We start from the raw sequence: 22,054 nt of genomic DNA, 5'->3' as shown, positions 1-22,054 counted from the left end.
AAATAGCACAATCATAATTTTTTCACTTAAATTAACAGAACAAATCAGTGAAAAGGATGAAGGCCCTTACTACACACACCTTGGAGCAGGCCGGAATGTAGCAGAAATTCGAGAGCTAATGGAAAACAGGTACAGTATTAAATTAAATGAACATATTAAAATTTTTGATGTCTACTATGGCTGTGGTTGTTGGAGGTCAATCATCCTAGTCTCAAGATATTGCAGCAGGAGTTCCTCAGGTTGGTGTCCTAGTCTCAACCATCTTCAGCTGCTTAGCTCCACTATAAGATCAGAAGTTGGGGTGTTTGCTGATGATTGTGCAATTTTCAGCACCATTTGCAATTCCTCAGACCCTGAAGCAGTCCATGCCCAAATGCAGCAAGACCAGGACAACATTTAGGCCTAGACTGACTAGTGACAAGTAACATGTGTGCCAGGCAATGAACATAGAACCATAGAAAATTACAGCTCAGAAACGGGCCTTTTGGCCCTTCTTGTCTGTGCCGAACCATTTTTTGCCTAGTCCCACTGACCTGCACTTGGACCATATCCCTCCACACCCCTCTCATCCATGAACCCGTCCAAGTTTTTATTAAATGTTAAAAGTGTTAAATGTTAAAAGCATTTACCACTTTATCCAGCAGCTCATTCCACACTCCCACCAATCTCTGCGTGAAGAAGCCCCCCCTAATATTCCCTTTAAACTTTTCTCCTTTCATCCTTAACCCATGCCCTCTGGTTTTTTTCTCCCCTGCCTCAGCGGAAAAAGCCTGCTTGCATTCACTCTATCTATAAATCTTATACACCTCTATCAAATCTCCCCTCAATCTTCTACGCTCCAGGGAATAAAGTCCCAACCTATTCAATCTCTCTCTGTTACTCAGCTTCTCAAGTCCCGGCAACATCCTTGTGAACCTTCTCTGCACTCTTTCAACCTTATTTACATCCTTCCTGTAACTAGGTGACCAAAACTGTACACAATACTCTACATTCGGCCTCACCAATGCCTTATATAACCTTACCATAACACTCCAACTTTTATACTCGATACTCCGATTTATAAAGGCCAATGTACCAAAGGCACTCTTTACGACCCTATCCACCTGTGACGTCACTTTTAGGGAATTCTGTACCTGTATTCCCAGATCCCTCTGTTCAACTGCACTCTTCAGAGTCCTACCATTTACCCTGTATGTTCTACTTTGGTTTGTCCTTCCAAAGTGCAATATCTCACACTTGTCTGCGTTAAATTCCATTTGCCATTTTTCAGCCCATTTTTCTAGTTGGTCCAAATCCCTCTGCAAGCTTTGAAAACCTTCCTCACTGTCCACTATACCTCCAAACTTTGTATCATCAGCAAATTTGCTGATCCAATTTACCACATTATCATCCAGATCATTGATATAGATGACAAACAACAATGGACCCAACACCGATCCCTGCGGCACACCACTAGTCACAGGCCTCCACTCAGAGAAGCAATCCTCCACAACCACTCTCTGGCTTCTTCCATAGAGCCAGTGTCTAATCCAATTTACTACCTCCCCATGTATACCCAGCGACTGAACCTTCCTAACTAATCTCCCATGAGGGACCTTGTTAAAGGCCTTGCTGAAATCCAGGTAGACAACATCCACCGCCTTCCCTTCATCCACTTTCCTGGTAACCTCCTCGAAAAACTCTAATAGATTGGTCAAACATGACCTGCCACGCACAAAGCCATGTTGACTCTCCCTAATAAGTCCCTGTCTATCCAAATATTTGTAGATCCTATCCCTTATCACACCTTCTAATGACTTGCCCACCACCGACATCAAACTTACTGGCCTATAATTTTCCGGATTTCTTTTGGAACCTTTTTTAAACAACGGAACAACATGAGCCACCCTCCAATCATCCGGCACCTCCCCCGTGAATACTGACATTTTAAATATGTCTGCCAGGGTTCAACAAGTTCAACACTAGCTTCCCTCAAGGTCCGTGGGAATACCCTGTCCGGTCCTGGGGATTTATCCACTCTGATTTGCCTCAAGACAGCAAGCACTTCCTCCCCTTTAATCCGTAAAGGTTCCATGACCTCCCTACCTGTTTGCCCTATTTCCGTAGACTCCATGCCCATTTCCTCAGTAAATACGGATGCAAAAAAACCATTTAGTATCTCCCCCATCTCTTTTGGTTCCATACACAGTCTACCATTCTGGTCTTCAAGAGGACCAATTTTATCCCTCACTATCCTTTTGCTCCTAACATACGTATAGAAGCTCTTTGGATTTTCCTTCACCTTGTTTGCCAAATCAACCTCATGTCTTCTTTTCGCTCTCCTGATTTCCCTCTTAAGTAGCTTCTTGCACTTTTTATACTCCTCGAGCATCTGATCTGTTCCTTGCTTCCTGTATATTTCATACAACTCTCTCTTCCTCTTAATCAGTGTTACAATCTCCCTTGAGAACCAAGGTTCCTTATTCCTATTTACTTTGCCTTTAATCCTGACAGGAACATACAAACTCTGCACTCTCAAAATTTCTCCTTTGAAGGCCTCCCACTTTCCATTTACATCCTTACCAGAGAACAGCCTGTGCCAATCCACACTTCCCAGATCCCTTCTCATTTCATCAAATTTGGCCTTTTTCCAGTTCAGAACTTCAACCCGAGGACCAGATCTATCCTTATCCATGATCAGGTTGAAACTAATGGCATTATGATCACTGGATCCAAAGTGTTCCCTCACACTCACATCTATCACCTGCCCTAACTCATTTCCCAATAGGAGATCCAATATCGCATCCTCTCTAGTTGGCACCTCTATATACTGATATAGAAAATTCTCCTGAACACATTTTACAAACTCTACCCCGTCTAAACCTTTAACAGTATGCGAGTCCCAATCTATATGTGGAAAATTAAAATCCCCTACTATCACAACTTTGTGTTTCTTGCAGTTGTCAGCTATCTGCTGATTTGCTCCTCCAATTCTCGCTGACTATTGGGTGGTCTATAATACAACCCCATTAATGTGGTCATACCTTTCCTGTTGCCCAGCTCCACCCATAGGGCCTCTGTAGACAAGCTCCCTAATCTATCCTGCCTGAGTACCGCTGAAACATTTTCCCTGACCAACAATGACACCCCCCATCTCCAACAAGAGAGAATGTAACCATCTCCCTTCGATACTCAATGGCATAACCATGACTAAATACTCCCACTATCAACATCCTGGGGGTTACCATGGACCAGAAACTGAAATGGACCAGTCATGTAAATACTGTAGCCAAGAGAGCAGATCAGAGGCTGGGAAGTCTTTGGTGAGTAACTCACCTCCTGACTTCCCAAATCTGATGCACAATCTAACAAGGCGCAAGTCAGGAGTGAGATGGCATACTCTCTGCTTGCCAAGCTTGCTTCAAGAAATTCAACACAATCCAGGACAAAGCTGTCTACTTGACAGGCATCCCATCCACCATTTTAACAAGCACTCCCTCCATCACCACCACACACTGGCAGCGGTGTGTGCCATCTATAAGATGCACTGCAGCAACTCTCTAAAGTTCCTTCAAGCACATCTTTCAAACCCGTGACCTCCAACACTTAGAAGGGCAAAAGCAGCAGATGTCTTCACAAAGGAAGACATGAATAACATACCAGAAGTTCTGAGAAACACAAGTTTTAGTGAGGAGCTGAAGGAAATCAGTATTAGTAGGGAAATGGTTTGGGGGAAATTAATGGGATTGAAGGCAGATAGATCTGCAGGGCCTGATAATCTTCATCCCAGAATACTTAAGGAAGTGGCCCTAGAAATAGTAGATCTATCAGTGGTTATTTTTGAAAATTCTTTGGACTCTGGAATGGTTCCTACAGATTGGAGGGTAGTTAATGTAAGCCCTCTACTCAAAAAGGGAGTTAGAGAGAAAACAGAACTATACACCAATGAGCCTAACATAGGGAAGTTGCTGGAGTCCATTATCAAGGATTTCATAGCTCAGTGTTTGGAAAGCAGCAGTATAATCAGACAAAGTCAGCATGGATTTACAAATGGGAAATCATGTTTGACAAATTTACTGGAATTCTTTGGGGATGTAACCAGTAGAGTTGACCAAGGAAAACCAGTTGATGTGGTTTATTTTGACTTCCAGAAGGTCTCACATAGCAGATTACTATGTAAAGTTAAAACACATGGGATTGCAAGTAGTGTCTTGAGATGGATAGAAAGCTTTTTCGCAGATAGGAAGCAAAGAGTTGCAATAAATGGGTGTTTTTCCAATTGTCAGGCATTAACTAGTGGGGTTCCACAGGGATCTGTGCTAGGACCCCAACTGTTCACATTCTATATTAATGATTTGGAAGAGGGAACTGAATGTATTATCCCCAAATTTGCAAATCATACAAAGTTGGGTGGGAGGGTGAGCTGTGAGGAGGATGCAGAGATGCTTCCGCGTGATTTGGACAGGCTGAATGAGTGGGCATATGCATGGCGGATTGTGAGGTTATCCACTTCGGTAGAAAAAATAGGAAGGCAGATTATTATTTGAATGGGTGTAAATTGAGAGAGGTAGGTACTCAGCGAGATCTTGGTGTCTTCGTGCATCAGTCACTGAAAGTAAACACGCAGGTACAGCAGGCAGCAAAGAAACAAATGATATGTTGGCCAGGAAGTGAGAGGATTTGAGTAGGAATAGGCATGTTTTACTGTAATTGTATAGGGCATTGGTGAGGCCATACTTGGAGTATTGTGTGCAGTTTTGGTGTCCTTATCTGAGGAAGGATATTCTTGCTATAGAGGGAGTGCAGTAAAGGTTTACCAGGCTGATTCCTGGGATGGCAGGATATGAGGAGAGACTAAGTCGGTTAGGATTGGATTCATTGGAGTTTAGAAGAGTGAGAGGGGATCTCATAGAAACTTATACAATCCCGCCGCTGCCAGAATGGATTTGAATTTTCGTCGTTGCAGCTGAAGTGCAGGAGCTCATCTTGAATGCAAGAGTGTGTGCAGGATAGTTTTTGGGCAGCATGGTGGTACAGTGGATAGCACTACTGCCTCACAGCGCCAGGGACCCGGGTTCCATTCCGGCCTCGGGTCACTGTGTGTGTGGAGTTTGCACATTCTCCCCATGTCTGCGTGGGTTTCCTCCGGTGCTCTGGTTTCCTCCCACACTCCAAAGATGTGCGGGTTAGGTTGATTGGCCATGATAAATTGACCGTAGTGTCAGGGGATTAGCAGGGTAAATATGTGGGGTTACGGGAATAGGGCCTGGGTGGGATTGTGGTTGGTGCAGACTCAATGGGCCAAATGACCTCCTTCTGCACTGTAGGGGTTCTATGTTCTATTCTATGTTTTAATGCTAACAGGATTAGACAGGGAAGATTCAGAAAGAATGTTCCGATGGTGGGGTAGTGCAGAACTAGGGGTCATAGTTTGAGGATAGACCTTTTAGGACTGAGGTGAGCAGAAATGTCTTCATCCAGAGAGTAGTGAATGCGTGGAATTCAGTACCACGGAAAGTAGTTGAGGCCAAAACGTTGTGTGATTTCAAGAAGGAATTAAACATAGTTCTTGGGGCTAAAAAGGATCATGAGAAGGGGGGGGGGGGGATTGTGGGAAGGCGGAATCAGGGTATTGTGGGAGTGCTGCTCGGGCTGCAGTGGAGAGTGACAGTTGGTGTCTCACTGTGGGAGTGCTGCTCGGGCTGCAGTAGAGTGTGACAGTTGGTGTCTCACTGTGGGAGTGCTGCTCGGGCTGCAGTAGAGTGTGACAGTTGGTGTCTCACTGTGGGAGTGCTGCTCGGGCTGCAGTAGAGTGTGACAGTTGGTGTCTCACTGTGGGAGTGCTGCTCGGGCTGCAGTGGAGAGTGACAGTTGGTGTCTCAGTGAGGGAGTGCTGCTCGGGCTGCAGTGGAGAGTGACAGTTGGTGTCTCAGTGAGGGAGTGCTGCTCGGGCTGCAGTAGAGTGTGACAGTTGGTGTCTCACTGTGGGAGTGCTGCTCGGGCTGCAGTGGAGAGTGACAGTTGGTGTCTCAGTGAGGGAGTGCTGCTCGGGCTGCAGTGGAGAGTGACAGTTGGTGTCTCACTGTGGGAGTGCTGCTCGGGCTGCAGTGGAGAGTGACAGTTGGTGTCTCACTGTGGGAGTGCTGCTCGGGCTGCAGTGGAGAGTGACAGTTGGTGTCTCACTGTGGGAGTGCTGCTCGGGCTGCAGTGGAGAGTGACAGTTGGTGTCTCAGTGAGGGAGTGCTGCTCGGGCTGCAGTGGAGAGTGACAGTTGGTGTCTCACTGTGGGAGTGCTGCTCGGGCTGCAGTGGAGAGTGACAGTTGGTGTCTCACTGTGGGAGTGCTGCTCGGGCTGCAGTAGAGTAATTAATTTATTTAATTATTTTTCAGTTCAATTAGTGAAAAAAATCGGAGGTTTTTTTTTCTGAACAGGAAATAGGCCCAGCAGCAGCCTGGGAAGATTTTGGAGGGTTTAAAAGTAGGCCGCACCTTTGAGCGGGCAGCGTCGTTAGCGGGCAGTGGAGTGAGCAGGGGACAGAGTGAGAGCTAAAAGGGCTTTGGCTCACAGGGCTTTGGCGAGGAAGGTTGTTTGTTTGTTTTTCTTCGGTTACACCCCCTTTTTGTTTTATCCCCAAAACTAAAAAGGACATGGCTGGTATGAGTGGGAGGCCAGTATACTGCATTCGGTGTGGGATGTGGGAGTTCCTGGAGACAACTTGCCTCCCGGAAGTCCATATCTGTGCCAGATGTGTGGAACTGCATCTCCTGAAGGATCGTGTAAGGGAGCTGGAGCTGAGGCTCGATGAACTCAGTTTAGTTAGGGAAAATGAGAGAGTCATAGATAAAAGTTATAGTCAGGTAGTGACACCAGGGTCTCGGAAGGAAGACACGTGGGTCACGGTTAGGAGGGGTAATAGTCAGAAGGGTGATGTGCCAGAAAGCACCCCAGTGGCAGTCTCCCATAAGAGAAAGGGATGGGCAACAGATGGGAGAAGGGAAGGGAGTGAGCAGTCTGTGGAGGGATCCCCTGTGGTTGTCCCCCTCCACAATAGGTATATTGTTTTGGATTCTGTGGAGGGGGATGACCCTCCAGGGGTAAGCCACGAGGACCAGATCGCCTCCACGGGGACAGGCTCAGGGGTCCGGAAGGGAAAGAAGGGGTTTAGGAGAGCGATAGTTGTGGGGGACGCAATAGTTAGAGACACGGACAGGCGCTTCTGTGGGACTGAACGAGAATCCAGGATGGTAGTCTGCCTCCCTGGTGCCGGGGTACTGGATGTCTCCGAGAGGGTAGGAAGCATATTTAAAAAGGAAGGTAGTCAAACGGATGTGATTGTACACATTGGGGGAAATGATGTAGGTAGGAAGAGCAGGGGGGTCATACGAGAGAAATTCAGGGAGTTGGGTGCTAGGCTAAAAAGTAAGACCTCCAGTGTAGCAATCTCTGGACTGCTCCCGGTGCCTAGTGCAAGTGAGGCTCGGAACAGGGAGATTCTACAGTTGAACGCGTGGCTAAAGGACTGGTGCAAGAGGGAGGGTTTTAAATTCATAGATAACTGGGAAATCTTCAAGTCAGGATGGCAACTGTACAGAAAGGATGGGTTACACCTTAACTGGAAGGGAGCAAATATCCTGGCTGGGAGTTTTGCTCGAGTGTTTCGGCAGGATTTAAACTAGTGTGGCAGGGGGGTGGGGAACAAAACAGGAGGTCAGTAAATACTGAGGCTGGGGTCGAGCTGGGGGCCAGGGCAAGGCTAGCTAAGAAGAGGAGCACTCTGGAGGAGGAGGACCTGACTGGGCCTGGAGGTCTGGAGTGCATCTGCTTCAATGCGAGGAGTGTAACGGGTAAAACAGACGAACTTAGGGCCTTAATGCTTGTGCGGAATTTGGATATGGTTGCGGTGACGGAAACTTGGTTAAAAGAAGGACAGGACTGGCAGCTGAATATTCCGGGGTATCAGTGTTTTAGGCGAGACAGAGGAGGGGCTAAAAAAGGTGGGGGAGTAGCGATATTAGTTAAGGAGCATATTACCGCGGTGCAGAGGGTAGACAACTTAGAGGGGTCATGTACTGAGTCGCTGTGGGTGGAACTCAGAAACAGGAAGGGTGCAGTCACTATGCTGGGGGTGTACTACAGACCACCCAACAGCCCACGGGAAGTGGAGGAAAGGATATGTCAGGAGATTCTGGATAGGTGCAGAAAACATAGGGTTGTTGTAGTGGGGGACTTTAATTTCCCTGGCACAGACTGGAAAGTGCTTAGAGCTGGGGGACCGGACGGGGAGGAATTTGTAAAATGCGTACTGGAAGGTTCTTTGGAACAGTATGTAGATAGCCCGACTAGAGAGGGGGCTATACTGGACCTAGTTCTGGGAAATGAGCCCGGTCAGGTCGTCAAAGTTTCGGTAGGGGAACATGTGGCAAATAGTGACCACAACTCTGTTAACTTTAGGATAGTAATGGACAAGGATGAGTGCTGTCCTACGGGCAGGGTGCTAAATTGGGGGAAGGCTGACTATAGCCGGATTAGGCAGGAATTGGTGGATGTTGATTGGGAGAGGATGTTCGAGGGCAAGTCCGCGTCTGGCATGTGGGAGTCTTTTAAGGAACTATTGATAAGGCTGCAGGATAGGCATGTGCCTGTAAAAAGTAAAGATAGGAAAGGTAAGATTCGAGAGCCGTGGATAACCAGGGAAATTGAGGATCTGATTAAAATGAAAAGGGAGGCGTACGTTAAGTCCAGGCAACTGAAAACAGATGGAGCTCTGGAGGAATACAGAGAGAGTAGGAAAGATCTCAAACGGGGAGTTAGAAGGGCAAAAAGAGGGCACGAGATGTTCTTGGCAGGCAGGATTAAGGAGAATCCTAAGGCATTCTATTCATACGTTAGGAACAAAAGAGTTGTCAGGGAGAAAATCGGACCTCTCAGGGACAGAGGAGGGGAATTATGCTTAGAACCCAAGGGAATAGGGGAGATCCTAAATGAATACTTTGCATCGGTATTCACGAAGGAGAGGGGCGTGTTAACCGGGAGTGTCTCGGAGGGAGGTGTTGACCCGTTAGAGAAAATCTCCATTACGAGAGAGGAAGTGTTAGGTTTTTTAGGGAACATTAAAACTGACAAAGCCCCAGGGCCTGATGGCATCTATCCTCGACTGCTCAGGGAGACGAGAGAGGAAATTGCTGGGCCTCTGACGGAAATCTTTGTCGCTTCTTTGGACACGGGTGAGGTCCCTGAGGATTGGAGGATAGCGAATGTGGTCCCGTTGTTTAAGAAGGGTAGCAGGGATAACCCAGGAAATTATAGGTCGGTGAGCTTGACGTCCGTGGTAGGGAAGTTCATGAAAGAGGATTCTTAGAGACAGGATGTATGTGCATTTAGAACGGAACAATCTCATTAGTGACAGACAGCATGGTTTTGTAAGAGGGAGGTCGTGCCTTACAAATTTGGTGGAGTTTTTTGAGGAAGTGACAAAAACGGTTGATGAAGGAAGGGCCGTGGATGTCGTCTATATGGATTTCAGTAAGGCATTTGACAAAGTCCCACATGGCAGGTTGGTTAAGAAGGTTAAGGCTCATGGGATACAAGGAGAAGTGGCTCGATGGGTGGAGAACTGGCTTGGCCATAGGAGACAGAGGGTAGTGGTCGAAGGGTCTTTTTCCGGCTGGAGGTCTGTGACCAGTGGTGTTCCGCAGGGCTCTGTACTGGGACCTCTGCTATTTGTGATATATATAAATGATTTGGAAGAAGGTGTAACTGGTGTAATCAGCAAGTTTGCGGATGACACAAAGATGGCTGGAATTGCGGATAGCGAAGAGCATTGTCGGGCAATACAGCAGGATATAGATAGGCTGGAAAATTGGGCGGAGAGGTGGCAGATGGAATTTAATCCGGATAAATGCGAAGTGATGCATTTTGGAAGAAATAATGTAGGGAGGAGTTATGCAATAAATGGCAGAGTCATCAGGAGTATAGAAACACAGAGGGACCTAGGTGTGCAAGTCCACAAATCCTTGAAGGTGGCAACACAGGTGGAGAAGGTGGTGAAGAAGGCATATGGTATGCTTGCCTTTATAGGACGGGGTATAGAGTATAAAAGCTGGAGTCTGATGATGCAGCTGTATAGAACGCTGGTTAGGCCGCATTTGGAGTATTGCGTCCAGTTCTGGTCGCCGCACTACCAGAAGGAAGTGGAGGCATTGGAGAGAGTGCAGAGAAGGTTTACCAGGATGTTGCCTGGTATGGAGGGTCTTAGCTATGAGGAGAGATTGGGTAGACTGGGGTTGTTCTCCTTGGAAAGACGGAGAATGAGGGGAGATCTAATAGAGGTATACAAGATTATGAAGGGTATAGATAGGGTGAACAGTGGGAAGCTTTTTCCCAGGTCGGAGGTGACGATCACGAGGGGTCACGGGCTCAAGCTGAGAGGGGCGAAGTATAACTCAGACATCAGAGGGACGTTTTTTACACAGAGGGTGGTGGGGGCCTGGAATGCGCTGCCAAGTAGGGTGGTGGAGGCAGGCACGCTGACATCGTTTAAGACTTACCTGGATAGTCACATGAGCAGCCTGGGAATGGAGGGATACAAACGATTGGTCTAGTTGGACCAAGGAGCGGCACAGGCTTGGAGGGCCGAAGGCCTGTTTCCTGTGCTGTACTGTTCTTTGTTCTTTGAAAGGGGGGAGGTTTAACACAGATATCAGAAGGACATATTTCACACAGAGGGTCGTGGGGGCCTGGAATGTGTTGCCGGGCAAGGTGGTGGAGGCGGACACACTGGGAACGTTTAAGACTTATCTAGACAGCTATATGACCGGAGTGGGAATGGAGGGATACAAAAGGGTGGTCTAGTTTGGACCAGGGAGCGGCGCGGGCTAATTGTTCCTTGTTTCTCGTTTCAAGGCTTCATTCTATGATCATCTTGCTGGTGCCAGTACAGAGCGAGACTGCGGATAGTTGGGAACCTGTCTCGGGGGCAGGGAATTCATATGGTGTTCATGGAAGTGGAAATGACTAGGGTTGGGAAGCATTTTCCGATCAGGGCCATTGTGATCTCCTGGACTCGTTTCGATCGCCTCAGGGGGTCGGAGAGGAATTTCCCAGATTTTTTTTTTTCCCCATATTGGCCCTGGGGTTTTTCACTCTGGGTTTTCGCCTCTCCCTGGGGATCACATGGTCTGGAATAGGGGGGTGGGGGTGAGTTAATAGGTTGTAATGAACAAAGCATCGTAGCTGTGAGGGACAGCTCGGTGGATAGGATATTGGTATGTAGATAGGCTGGAAAATTGGGCGGGGATCCTGGATTCAGGATTCAATCCTGGACCGGGGAGCGGCGCGGGCTTGGAGGGCCGAAGGGCCTGTTCCTGTGCTGTATTGTTCTTTGTTCTTTGTTCTTTATTGAATTTGACGATCAGCCCTGATCAAAATAAATGGGGAGGCAGGCTTGAAGGGCTAAATGGCCTACTCCAAAGATGTGTGGGTTATGTTGTTTGGGCCATGCTAATTTGACCCTAGTGTCAGGGGATTAGCAGGATAAATGAGGATTACGGGAATAGGGCCTGCGTAGGATTGTGGTCGGTACAGACTCGATGGGCCAAATAGCCTCCTTCTATACTGTAGGGATTCTAAGCTTCCATTTTCTATGTATGTTTCCATGTATTTCTGGGAACATGGCCACCTGCAGGTTCCCCTCCAAACCATAAATCATCCTGACTTGGGATATTGCCTTTCCTTCACTATTGCTGGGTCAAAATCCTGGAACTTCCTCCCTAACAGCACTGTGGGTGCACTTACATCAGATGGACTGGAGAGGGTCAGGAAGGTGGCTCACCACCACCTTGAGCAATAATGTTGGTCTATCCAGTGATACCCACATCCCATAAACGAACTAATGAAATATGATTTTATTAATCGACAAGTGTTTTAATTCAGGCTCACGGGCTACACATGCAGCTTTGAAGGCCACCTCCCTCAGTTGGGTTCTGGCTCACTTACTCTTCCTCTTCCAGACATTGTGACAATCTCACAGAAACTTTGACAGATTGGCTGCTTGAATTTCGTGGGTCTGGAGGTTTCAAACAGCTGGTTTTAGTGTTATTGCTTCATTAGTGAATAAACCTACATTTAGAACACCAAAAGCTACTACTACAAACAACTGCAAACTAATGGGAACAACAAATTAATATTCCTGTCGAGTCCTAAAGATTCCATAGTAGTGATCTGCGATATCAAAATCCTCAACATTACCATTTAAAAACTTTGTGTAAAATTTGTTAGGTGTAGCACCCATTTTTGGATATAAAATCAACACAAAGCAAAAGCAGTTTAGCAATAAGATAGCTGTCACAGATTGAGCACAGGCTAAGCCTGTGAGGTCCTTTCTTTTAGGTGTCCTGGACAGCTCCCTGAAACTGCCATCAAGTATTTTAAGTATGATGGGTTCCATGAGGAATTAGTCAGCACTGGGCAGTGTACTTTCAGGATTTGTCAATGTCTCAGAGAGAAGGTTGACAGCTCAAGGGAGTGGGCAAGGGCTTCATGGAAATGTCTTTACAGCACTGTTTCTAGGGCAAGAGGAGTAGGAGCTGCTTCATCATAGTCCACCAGAGTGACCCTGCTTGGACCCACCACCTGCATACTGGACCCGCACACTGAGGTTGGATCCCATCCCTCACTAGTCAGGCATCCCTGATTTGGGGTTAGAGCACATCCCAACTTCAAAGGGGCAACCACCTCCACCCCGTCAAATTTGGGCTCTCCCATTCCATTAGGCCACCTCACTGTAATCAGATCTCCCTCCTGGATCGACAAACAATTCCCCAATACCCCCGCCCCTCACCCTCCATGCTGCCCAAAGATACTCCCTCGAACTCAGCTGCAGGTTCCCTCGTTCCTCCTGGGCTCTGGCCTCTTCCAGAACATTCTCTGCACCATAAAGAGCCAAACCTATCAGTTGGGGCAGATAACTTCATTGATCGGAAGGGCGCCTGCTGGAGAAGTCAAAATTCCTCCCGCTGCTCGCAGGCCCACCCCAATAAATATCTGGGCCTATGTGTCACTTTAATGTAACTACAGTGTACACATCTGCAGGAAACTTGCTAAATTGGATGAAAGATTTCCTTCAACATTCAATCAAAATGCTTGTTACTGCCAGTGTTTTTCTGGTAAGAGTGATGTGTTGTGGAGATGGGAGTGTGATGTGTGGCAGGGGTGACCAGTCACTGGTTGAATGCACAGCATGGAATTGGAAGTCAATGTGCATGCTCAGATATCATCCCTGCAATGTCACAAACCTTTTCGCCAATCTTTCATTTTTTGGGGAGTAAAATCTGTGCTATTGCATTTTGTTTTTACTTGGTTTGAAGTATTTACAGTCTGGGAGAAGAGCTCAATTGAATAGTGCAAAGGGTGTCTTTGAAAGAGAATGACTCACTTTACATGTGCAGGCCTGAATGGATAGGGCATGGGAACTGTTACGGTGAGTTGGATGAGCTAACAGAATAATAATGAAACCTAAGGGTGCAGATCAGTTTGAGCTTGGCTGATTGATTGGTAGTTCTTTCACGTTTTGTCTTTAAATGAAGAAGTGGAAAGCTGGATGTGTCAAAAGGATTATTGTCATCACCAATTTCTGGCGAGAGACAAAACTTTCTCATGTAAGCAAATAGCCCAACTTGGTAGCAGGCAATTTGGATGTCTGTGTTACTCTTTTTAATGAAACTCTTTTCACATGATGGCCTTGATCTTCAGGCAAATACAGAAAGGGGAGAAACTTTGTCACATAGAGTTATTGGACTTTGCTTGGGCACAAGTGCTTCCTCAATTACAGCACTTAACAAATGTTCTAGATAAGAGTTCTGGAAAAGAGAAAATAGGAAAGGAAATGGGATTAGTTTGACTGGAGAACTGAAAATGGAATTATGTCAAATAAACCCTCAGACAGGGATTAAATTAATCACAGACCAGAAGGGTTGAATGGCCTTCTCCTGTGCTGAGATGTCTATTTAACACCGATTAATGAGAAAAAGCAGAGTCTTGTTTTGTATTGGCATCAAACTCTCTACCCACCTAAATAGGCTGCACTTCAGAAATTCCAAGTCTGTCAATTTCAATGTAAATTCATTGGTTAAATGTAGAGAAGGTGTTTCAACTTGTGGGAGAGTCAAAAAACCAGGTGGTGTAAACATAAGATTGTCATCAATAAATCCAGTAAGAAATTCAACAGGAATGTATTTACCCAGAGAATGGAGAGAACTCAAAACTTGCAACCATATGGAGTAGTTGAAGCAAATTCCGAAATGTCCATTTTCACAATGGTGTCAGCAACATCAGGACAGCAGCTTGCAGGCTCCTGATCCACTCTCTCTCCCAGCTGATGAAATTGAACAATTCCACGCCTGAAATAGGGACAGGAATCCCAAATACGGCTAACAATTTAAAACCTGGTCGATACACTCTGGCTCCATGTCGGGATGAGAAAATCTGGCCCTATTTATGCCTCTATAAAGCTAAAGATCCTATATGCCTTTTTAACCACTTTCACAACCTACCCTGTCAATAATTTGTGCACATCCTGTTCCTGCATATATTTTAGAATTGTATCCTTAGTTTATATTGCCTTTCCACTTTCTGCCCACCAAAACGTTTCACATCTCGCTTCTCCATGCTCGATTGCATCTTCCACCGTGTCTGTCCATTCCACCAGCTTGTTTATGCCCTCTCGAAGTCGATCCTTATCCTCCTCACAGTTCACAATACTTCCCAGCTTTGTGTCATCTTCAGATTTTGAAATTGTGCCCTCGACATCCAAGTCTAAATCCATTCTCTAAATACATGGTGCTCCTGTTATGGATCCCTGGGGAACCTCACTATTTTCCTCTTATCCAAAAGCTATTTACCACTACTCTTGGTTTCCTGTCACTTCATATCCATGCAGCCACTTTGTCAGTTTTGCTGACAATCGTGTGGTGGCACTTCATCAATCACCTTTGGAAGTTCATGTAACTGTAAAATGTAAAGTTGCCATAGTCACAGATGACTATAGGCTGCTCTCCCCTTTGAGAGAGAGAACTGACTGGTGGCGATTTAAGCTAAAGATCACCACACCTCAGGCGAGGGGCAAGGTTGAGAAGGTGGGCCTTCATGAATAACCTCCATATACACTACATCAATCACAGGACCCTCTTTAGTACTTCATCAAAAAAACTCAAATCAGATTAGTTCAACGTAATTTGTCCTGAGGAAATTTGAGTTATCTTTCTTTAATTGACCCAGATTTGTCCAAGAGACTATTCATTTTGCCCTGGATTATTGTTTCTAAAAGCTTTACTACCACCAAAGTTAGAATGATTGGCCTGCAGTTGCTGGTGTATTATTTTTAATTCTCCAGTCCTGTGACACCACCCTGTATCTAAGGAGAATTTGAAGATTATGGCCAGCACCTCTGCAATTTTCACGCTTACTTACCTTGGTAACCTCAAATGTACCTGAAACTCAGAATCACAGAACCTTACCACAGAAGGAAGTTATTTGGCTCATCATGTACGCACCGACTCTCCAAATGAACAATTAACTTAGTGTAGGATTACAGTCAAAGGTGGGAGAATGGCACTTTCTTCCTTTTTAGATAACAGTCTACTTCCCTTTTGAATACTTCAGTTGAACCTGCCTCCACCACACTCCCAAGCAATGCATTCCAGACCTTAACTACTCGATGACAGCTTTTCCTCATGCCATTTTTGCTTCTATAACCAATAACTATGAATCTGTGCCCTCTCGTTCTCGACCCTTTCATGAATGAGAACAACCTCTCCTATCTACTCTGTACAAATCTTCTTCATTTTAAATTCCTCTATAAAATCTCTCAGCCTTCTTTTCTCCAATGAAAACAATCCTTACTATCTTCAGAACTGAAGTTCCTCATCCCTGGAACTATTCTCATGAATTTTGAAATTGTGGCGGCTCGGTAGCACAGTGGTTAGCACTGCTGCTTCACAGCTCCAGGGACCTGGGTTCGATTCCCGGTTTGGGTCACTGTCTGTGTGGAGTTTGCACATTCTCCTCGTGTCTGCGTGGATTTCCTCCGGGTGCTCTGGCTTCCTCCCACAGTCCAAAGATGTGCGGGTTAGGTTGATTGGCCATGCTAAAAATTGCCCCTTAGTGTCCTGAGATGCGTAGGTTAGAGGGATTAGTGAGTAAAATATGTAGGGATATGGGGGTAGGGCCTGGGTGGGATTGTGGTCGGTGTAGACTCGATGGGCCGAATGGCCTCTTTCTGTGCTGTAGGGTTTCTATGCTTTCTATGAATTTGACCTGGTCCTGGTAAACTTAACAACTTTAAGTAAGGCATCTTTTCTAATATCTCCTCCTTATCATTTTTTAGTCCATCAGCTATCCAAACATCCTCCTCTTTCACTATGACTTTGGCAACATAGGGGCGGCACGGTAGCACAGTGGTTAGCACCGCTGCTTCACAGCTCCAGGGTCCCGGGTTCGATTCCTGGCTCGGGTCACTGTCTGTGTGGAGTTTGCACATTCTCCTCGTGTCTGCGTGGGTTTCCTCCGGGTGCTCCGGTTTCCTCCCACAGTCCAAAGATGTGCGGGTTAGGTTGATTGGCCAGGTTAAAAAAAAAATTGCCCCTTAGAGTCCTGGGATGTGTAGGTTAGAGGGATTAGCGGGTAAAATATGTGGGGGTAGGGCCTGGGTGGGATTGTGGTCGGTGCAGACTCGATGGGTCGAATGGCCTCCTTCTGCACTGTAGGGTTTCTATGAATTTCTATGAATTTCTATGAACATCTTCTATCTCGGTAAAGGCAGAATCAAGGTGCAGTCACGGCCTCTGCTTCCCCATTGGTCTCACTCTTCCTCTTTTGACCCTTTTACTATTTGAGTGATTTCCCTTTCACATTAACTTCCAGCCTTTTCACATACTCTCTTTCTGCTCCTTCTGTTTCCTTTGTCGCTTCCTATCTGATCTTTCTCTGTTCAGCCTGGTTCTCACTTGCATTGTCAACCTGACGTGTCATAAGCCCTCTTTTTACTGTTTCATCTTCCTGTTTGTCTCGGTGTTTCTCAACCTTTTTCCCCACTGTGACCCCATTTTGTGGCTTGAAAATGGCTGTGACACCGCTAGAGTGGAGGAATACAGCAGTGGGTGCTTCAGGTCGGGCAGGTGGTGGTTGGAGAGCTGAGTGCAGGAGGCTGTTTAAACTGCAGGGTTTTTAAATGAAAAGCACTTACATTTTCACTGTCTTTTTTAGAACAGCAATCAGGCCCCAAATATTGGCCTCACCCAGCACTTAAAAAAAGGGTTTAAGGGGGGTCTCAAGGTCGTTAACATTCAGTTGGAGCTCCAAGACAGCCATTGCTACCTCGGAGCTCACGGCCCCCAAAGTTTCATCTTGTGACCACAGCCCAGAGTTTGGGAACCCCTGGTCTAACTCTTTCCTCAACTAGGGAGCTCTGGCAATGCTAGTCCTATATTTCCCTTTCATGGGAATGTACCGGAACCTTTTCCTCTTTGATGGCAGCCCATAGTTCCATCACTTTTCCCTACTGATATTTGATTCCAATTTGCTCCCAAATCTGGGACGATCCCATTCTCAACCTAATGAAATTGTCCCTCCTCCAATTAAGTACTTTTACTCTAGATTGCTCCTTGTCCTTTCCATAGCTAACTGAAACTTTATGATATAATGCTCACTATTTGCTAAATATTCCCATTATTGACACTTAATAAATTGATTCACCTTATTCCCCAGAATCTGATCCAGCAATGCCTCCTTTCTCTTTGGGCTAGAAATGTACTGCCCAAGAAAATTCTGTTGAACACACTTTCAGAATCATTCCCCCTTCATTCCCTTTAATAACATTACTATCCCAGTCTATATTAAGATAATTGATATCCCTCATTATCGCTACTATATAGTTCTTGCATTTCTCTTTAATTGCCCTGCAAATTTACTCTCTCCCCACGCCCCCGCCCCTCAGTAGCTCATGGCCTATCGACTATACCTGGTAATGTAATGCTACCTCTATTGTTTCCTAACTCTAACCAATTTTGTCCTTAACCCTTCCAGCACTGTAATATTATTCTTAATATTATTACTTCTTTTTTCTCCCTACCTTTCTTGAATATCTGGTACCCAGGAATATTTAGTGCCCGGTCTGGCCCTTTTCAAGGCATGTCTCCATTATCACCAAGGCATCATATTCCTATGTGCCAATCCACACCCGGAGCTCACCAACATTAGTTACCACCTTCTGAGCATTTATGTTCATGCAGGGTAAATCTGAATTCAATTGTACTAAATTTCCTCTGAGGCTGACCCCACCTAATACCTCAAACTATTTCTTACTCCAGTACTAACTCTCCCAATCATTTCTGTACCTTGTTTCTCCTTTCTAATGTTAAGCTTAGCACAATGTTAGCATACATTACAACCAGTTGACACAGCCAGTGTGGACTGGTATGTGTAAGAACAAAGCAGGTTCAGAGGCAACTCGAGGTTCCAGTCAAGCCCAGCAATGTTAATCTAAAGTAACAGTTTGGTACTTAGATGTGTAACTGCCCTGTGAAATCGCATGTTCCTTCGAATAAAAAGTAGGAAGGAACAAACCTGCATTTATCTTGCACCTTTCATGACCTCAGAACACCTCCAAGCACTTAAAAACAGTAAACAAGTATCTTTCAAGTATAGTCACTGTTTGTAATGTAGGAAATGCATTTAAAAAAAGCAAGATCCCACAGGCGACTGCGTGATTACAATGAGATAATCTGTTTGTTGAAGATAAAATATCAGCCAGGACATCAAGGAGAACTTTGCCGAGAGATTTTTTTTAGGTTCAGCCCAGAGGGTAGGTGGAGCCTTGGTTTAATGAGCCATTCGGAAGTCTGCACTGAGGTGTAAACCTGGCCGCTCATGTTTGGAGTAAAACTTGGAAGTTACAACTTTCTGACTTGAAGGTTTTTGCTGCTGCCAAATATGTTAAACTAACATAATGGTTGAGTCCATAGCTATTAATAGGAATCTTTTTGAAATTAGATCCCCCCCTGCCTTCCCACCCTGGAGTTATTTGAAGAGCTTGTAATAAAGTCCACGTGACTCAGTAAACATAGTGACTTTGCCTGATTTGCTCGTGATTTCTGTAATTGAAGATGAAGGATGTCTCAAAGTTATCCTCAATCAGCAGCTTGTTCTTTGCCTCCTATTAGTGTCCGCTAATTCAGAATATCTCCATCAGAGCACTCTGCCATCTATATCTTCTTACTTTCCTTGTATAGTAGCAAAACTGTAATTACGTTTCCAGCACATAAGCTCAGTGCTTCAGTGGGAGTGGGATAAAGAATGGGTGAGGTGAAGGGGCGGTCTGAAGTGCATCAGGTCTGAGCCACCTCTCTGAGATTCACACTCTATAAACCAGCAGAAAATTTCTCTTCCCATGCTTTTCTTATTCCACTGACTGACTTTACAATACCACAAAAATTGGATGTTGAACCATCTTGGGTCTCAAACTTTACTGCAAATTTGATCCCATGAAGAGATAGATGCTTGTGTCACAAAATCTCCCAAGCTGATGATTCTGCCCATGTATGTGTCCTGTATTTACAGTATTCAAAACAACACTCAAACATTGAAATACATGGAGCATCAGTCCACAATCAGTGTACACTGCAGAGCTCTGTCATAGTGACTCAAATTCCACTAAGGACTGGATGCTGTCTGGCTGGATACCTGTATACTCCAAACCTCTGCTGATATTGAATAAATCTTTAAAAGGAGGTTGGAAATTGAACATTAGACTCTGAATAAAAGATGTTTCTAATTCTGTGATCATGATTAATCTTTGGGATAATTCTTTCCTCCCCCCCCGCCCCCCTAGGTTAAGCGAGAAAGGCAGTGCTATCAGAATAGAGAAAATAATTTACACCGGGAAAGAGGGCAAAAGCAGTCAAGGATGTCCTATTGCAAAATGGGTGAGTTGTTGCAACACTATTTCACCAACATTTGTGATATGTGATAATGCACAATGTTTCTACTGATTTGTATTCAATTGTCAACTTACGAGATTGGATTTTGTGATGAGAAGCAAATGATGGTGCTAGTTATTCCTTACACATGCATTTACACTGGAAATTCCTGTTAGCCAAATATCCAAAAACATGCAGGGTCGTCGAAGGACTACCTGAAATCCACGTGAACAGCCAACTGTGTATCTGAAGAATCAGAAATGAGCAGCGCAGTGTCTGAACTAGGAAATGTCAGTTGGAATATTGAATGGGGTACCAAATCAGGTTTGGAGAGCAGTCTAAAGAAAGCAGGAAAATGAAATTAGGAAAGAGAAATAAAAGAGACAGAACAAAAAAGTAAACTAAGTATTTATTTTAAAAATCTTTAGCAATGATAAATATGAAGAAATAAGGCACCATGTTTAAAGCTAATTTTCAGTGGTAGAGAAGTTGTTTGTCAGTAATAAAGAATTAGCAGATTCTGAATAAAGAATAAACTGCTTGCACAGGAATGGACAAGCCCCAACATTTTTCTGGAGAGTTTAGTCTGTATATGTCACATAAATAAAGGAACTCCAGGCTGGGGTGGTACAGTGGCTAGCACTGCTGCCTAACAGTGCCAGGGACCTGGGTACGATTCCAGCCTTGGGTGCCTGTTTGTGTGGAGTTTACATACTCTCCCCATGTCGGCATGGGTTTCGTCCAGGTGTTCCGGTTGCCTCCCTAAATCCAAAGATGTGTGAACTAGTTTAACTGGCTAGGCTAAATTTCCCCTTAGTGTCAGAGGGATTGGCAGGGTAAATAGGTGGGGTTATGGGGATAGAGCCTGGATGGAATTGTTGTTGGTGCTGGCTCGATGGGCCAAATGGCCTCTTTCTGCACTGTAAGGATTCCATGATTTCCACGTATTTCAACGTCAAGTCTCTCAGCCATTTGTTGTCACAGTGCAGCTTCTGGAGAAACAGAACAATGACTTCTTGATTCCCACATTTAACTGCTCATGTGCAGTCATCAGAAGTAGTTGTCTGAGCACTGTTACTGGGTGGATAAAGTGAAGTGCTCTATCTTAAGGGGAGACTCTCTGGTTACACCCATACAGATGAATATTGAGTGCTCCATTATACTCCAGACTTGTAAGTATGGCTGAGACACTTGATATTGAGATACGTAGACATCATAGAATTAAAGAATATTTACAATGCAGGAGGCCATTTGGCCCGTCAAGCCATCCACTGTTCACTCCTTCATAACATTTAAATTTTTCTCAGGATACACATTACTTACATAAAAACAGCCATTATATTTGAAATGCAATACAGAAAATATGTTTAAGTTATCAAACTAGCACCTATTTAAAAGTAGTAATTACTGATTTTGAAGTTCGGAGATAGTTGACGCAGTGAAAAGAGAGGTCCATGGAATCGCACAGGAGGAAGCCATTTGGCCCATTTTGTCTATGCCAGTTCTTTGAAAAAGTTATCCAATTCATCCCACTCCCTTGTCCTTCACCTAGCCCTGCAGAATTTTCCTTTGCAAGTGTGTTCAATTTCCTTTGGAAAGTTCCGCCTTGTCCGTGGCTGGGATTCTCCGGTTCTGCTGCTATGAACAGAGATTTTGCTGAGCTCCGAATTCTCTGTTCTCGCTGGCACGGGGCATGTGAGGCCGCAGAATTCCAGCCCTCATTGAATTTGCTTGCATCAGCCTTTCAAGTAGTGTATTCCAATGCATAAAGGAAATCTTCTAATCTACAAACACCACCACCCCACCACCTTCCTTTGCCTTTAGCTATCATGTATTTGATGGAAAATATTGCTCCACATCTGCGGGAAAAGAACAACTATTGAAGCTTAAGATTAGGTATTGAAATAAAGATGGGCAGTTGGAGATAAAGGGCAGAATTTTCCAAAAACTAAGTGCAAGAAAATTAGTGTGATTCGCGTTGGCATATCTGGTGCGAATCTGATCATGATCTTCCTGCACTTTGTAACTTCTTGGGAGCGGAGCAAGTTTTGCACCGGTTCAGATAGAGGCAAGACCTAACCACGCCGGCATGCCCAGATTCACA

At 45.2% G+C, this 22,054-nt stretch overlaps 1 protein-coding gene across 2 annotated transcripts in view; it reads left to right on the top strand.

Moving 5' to 3' along the window:
* Positions 1 to 22,054, top strand: part of LOC144494807 (methylcytosine dioxygenase TET2-like) — a 178,447-nt gene that overhangs the window by 121,176 nt on the left and 35,217 nt on the right. For both annotated transcript variants that reach the window (XM_078214172.1, XM_078214170.1), the window contains 2 exons: positions 39 to 129; positions 19,863 to 19,956. In XM_078214172.1, the coding sequence (XP_078070298.1) occupies positions 39 to 129; positions 19,863 to 19,956 (185 nt within the window). The remainder of the gene's footprint in view (positions 1 to 38; positions 130 to 19,862; positions 19,957 to 22,054) is intronic.

This window comes from Mustelus asterias, chromosome 6 (assembly GCF_964213995.1).
Source record: "Mustelus asterias chromosome 6, sMusAst1.hap1.1, whole genome shotgun sequence".
In the NCBI taxonomy this organism is placed as follows: Eukaryota; Metazoa; Chordata; class Chondrichthyes; order Carcharhiniformes; family Triakidae; genus Mustelus; species Mustelus asterias.
The sequence above is the reverse complement of the archived record's forward strand: the minus strand, read 5'-3'. Positions and strand labels throughout refer to the sequence as shown.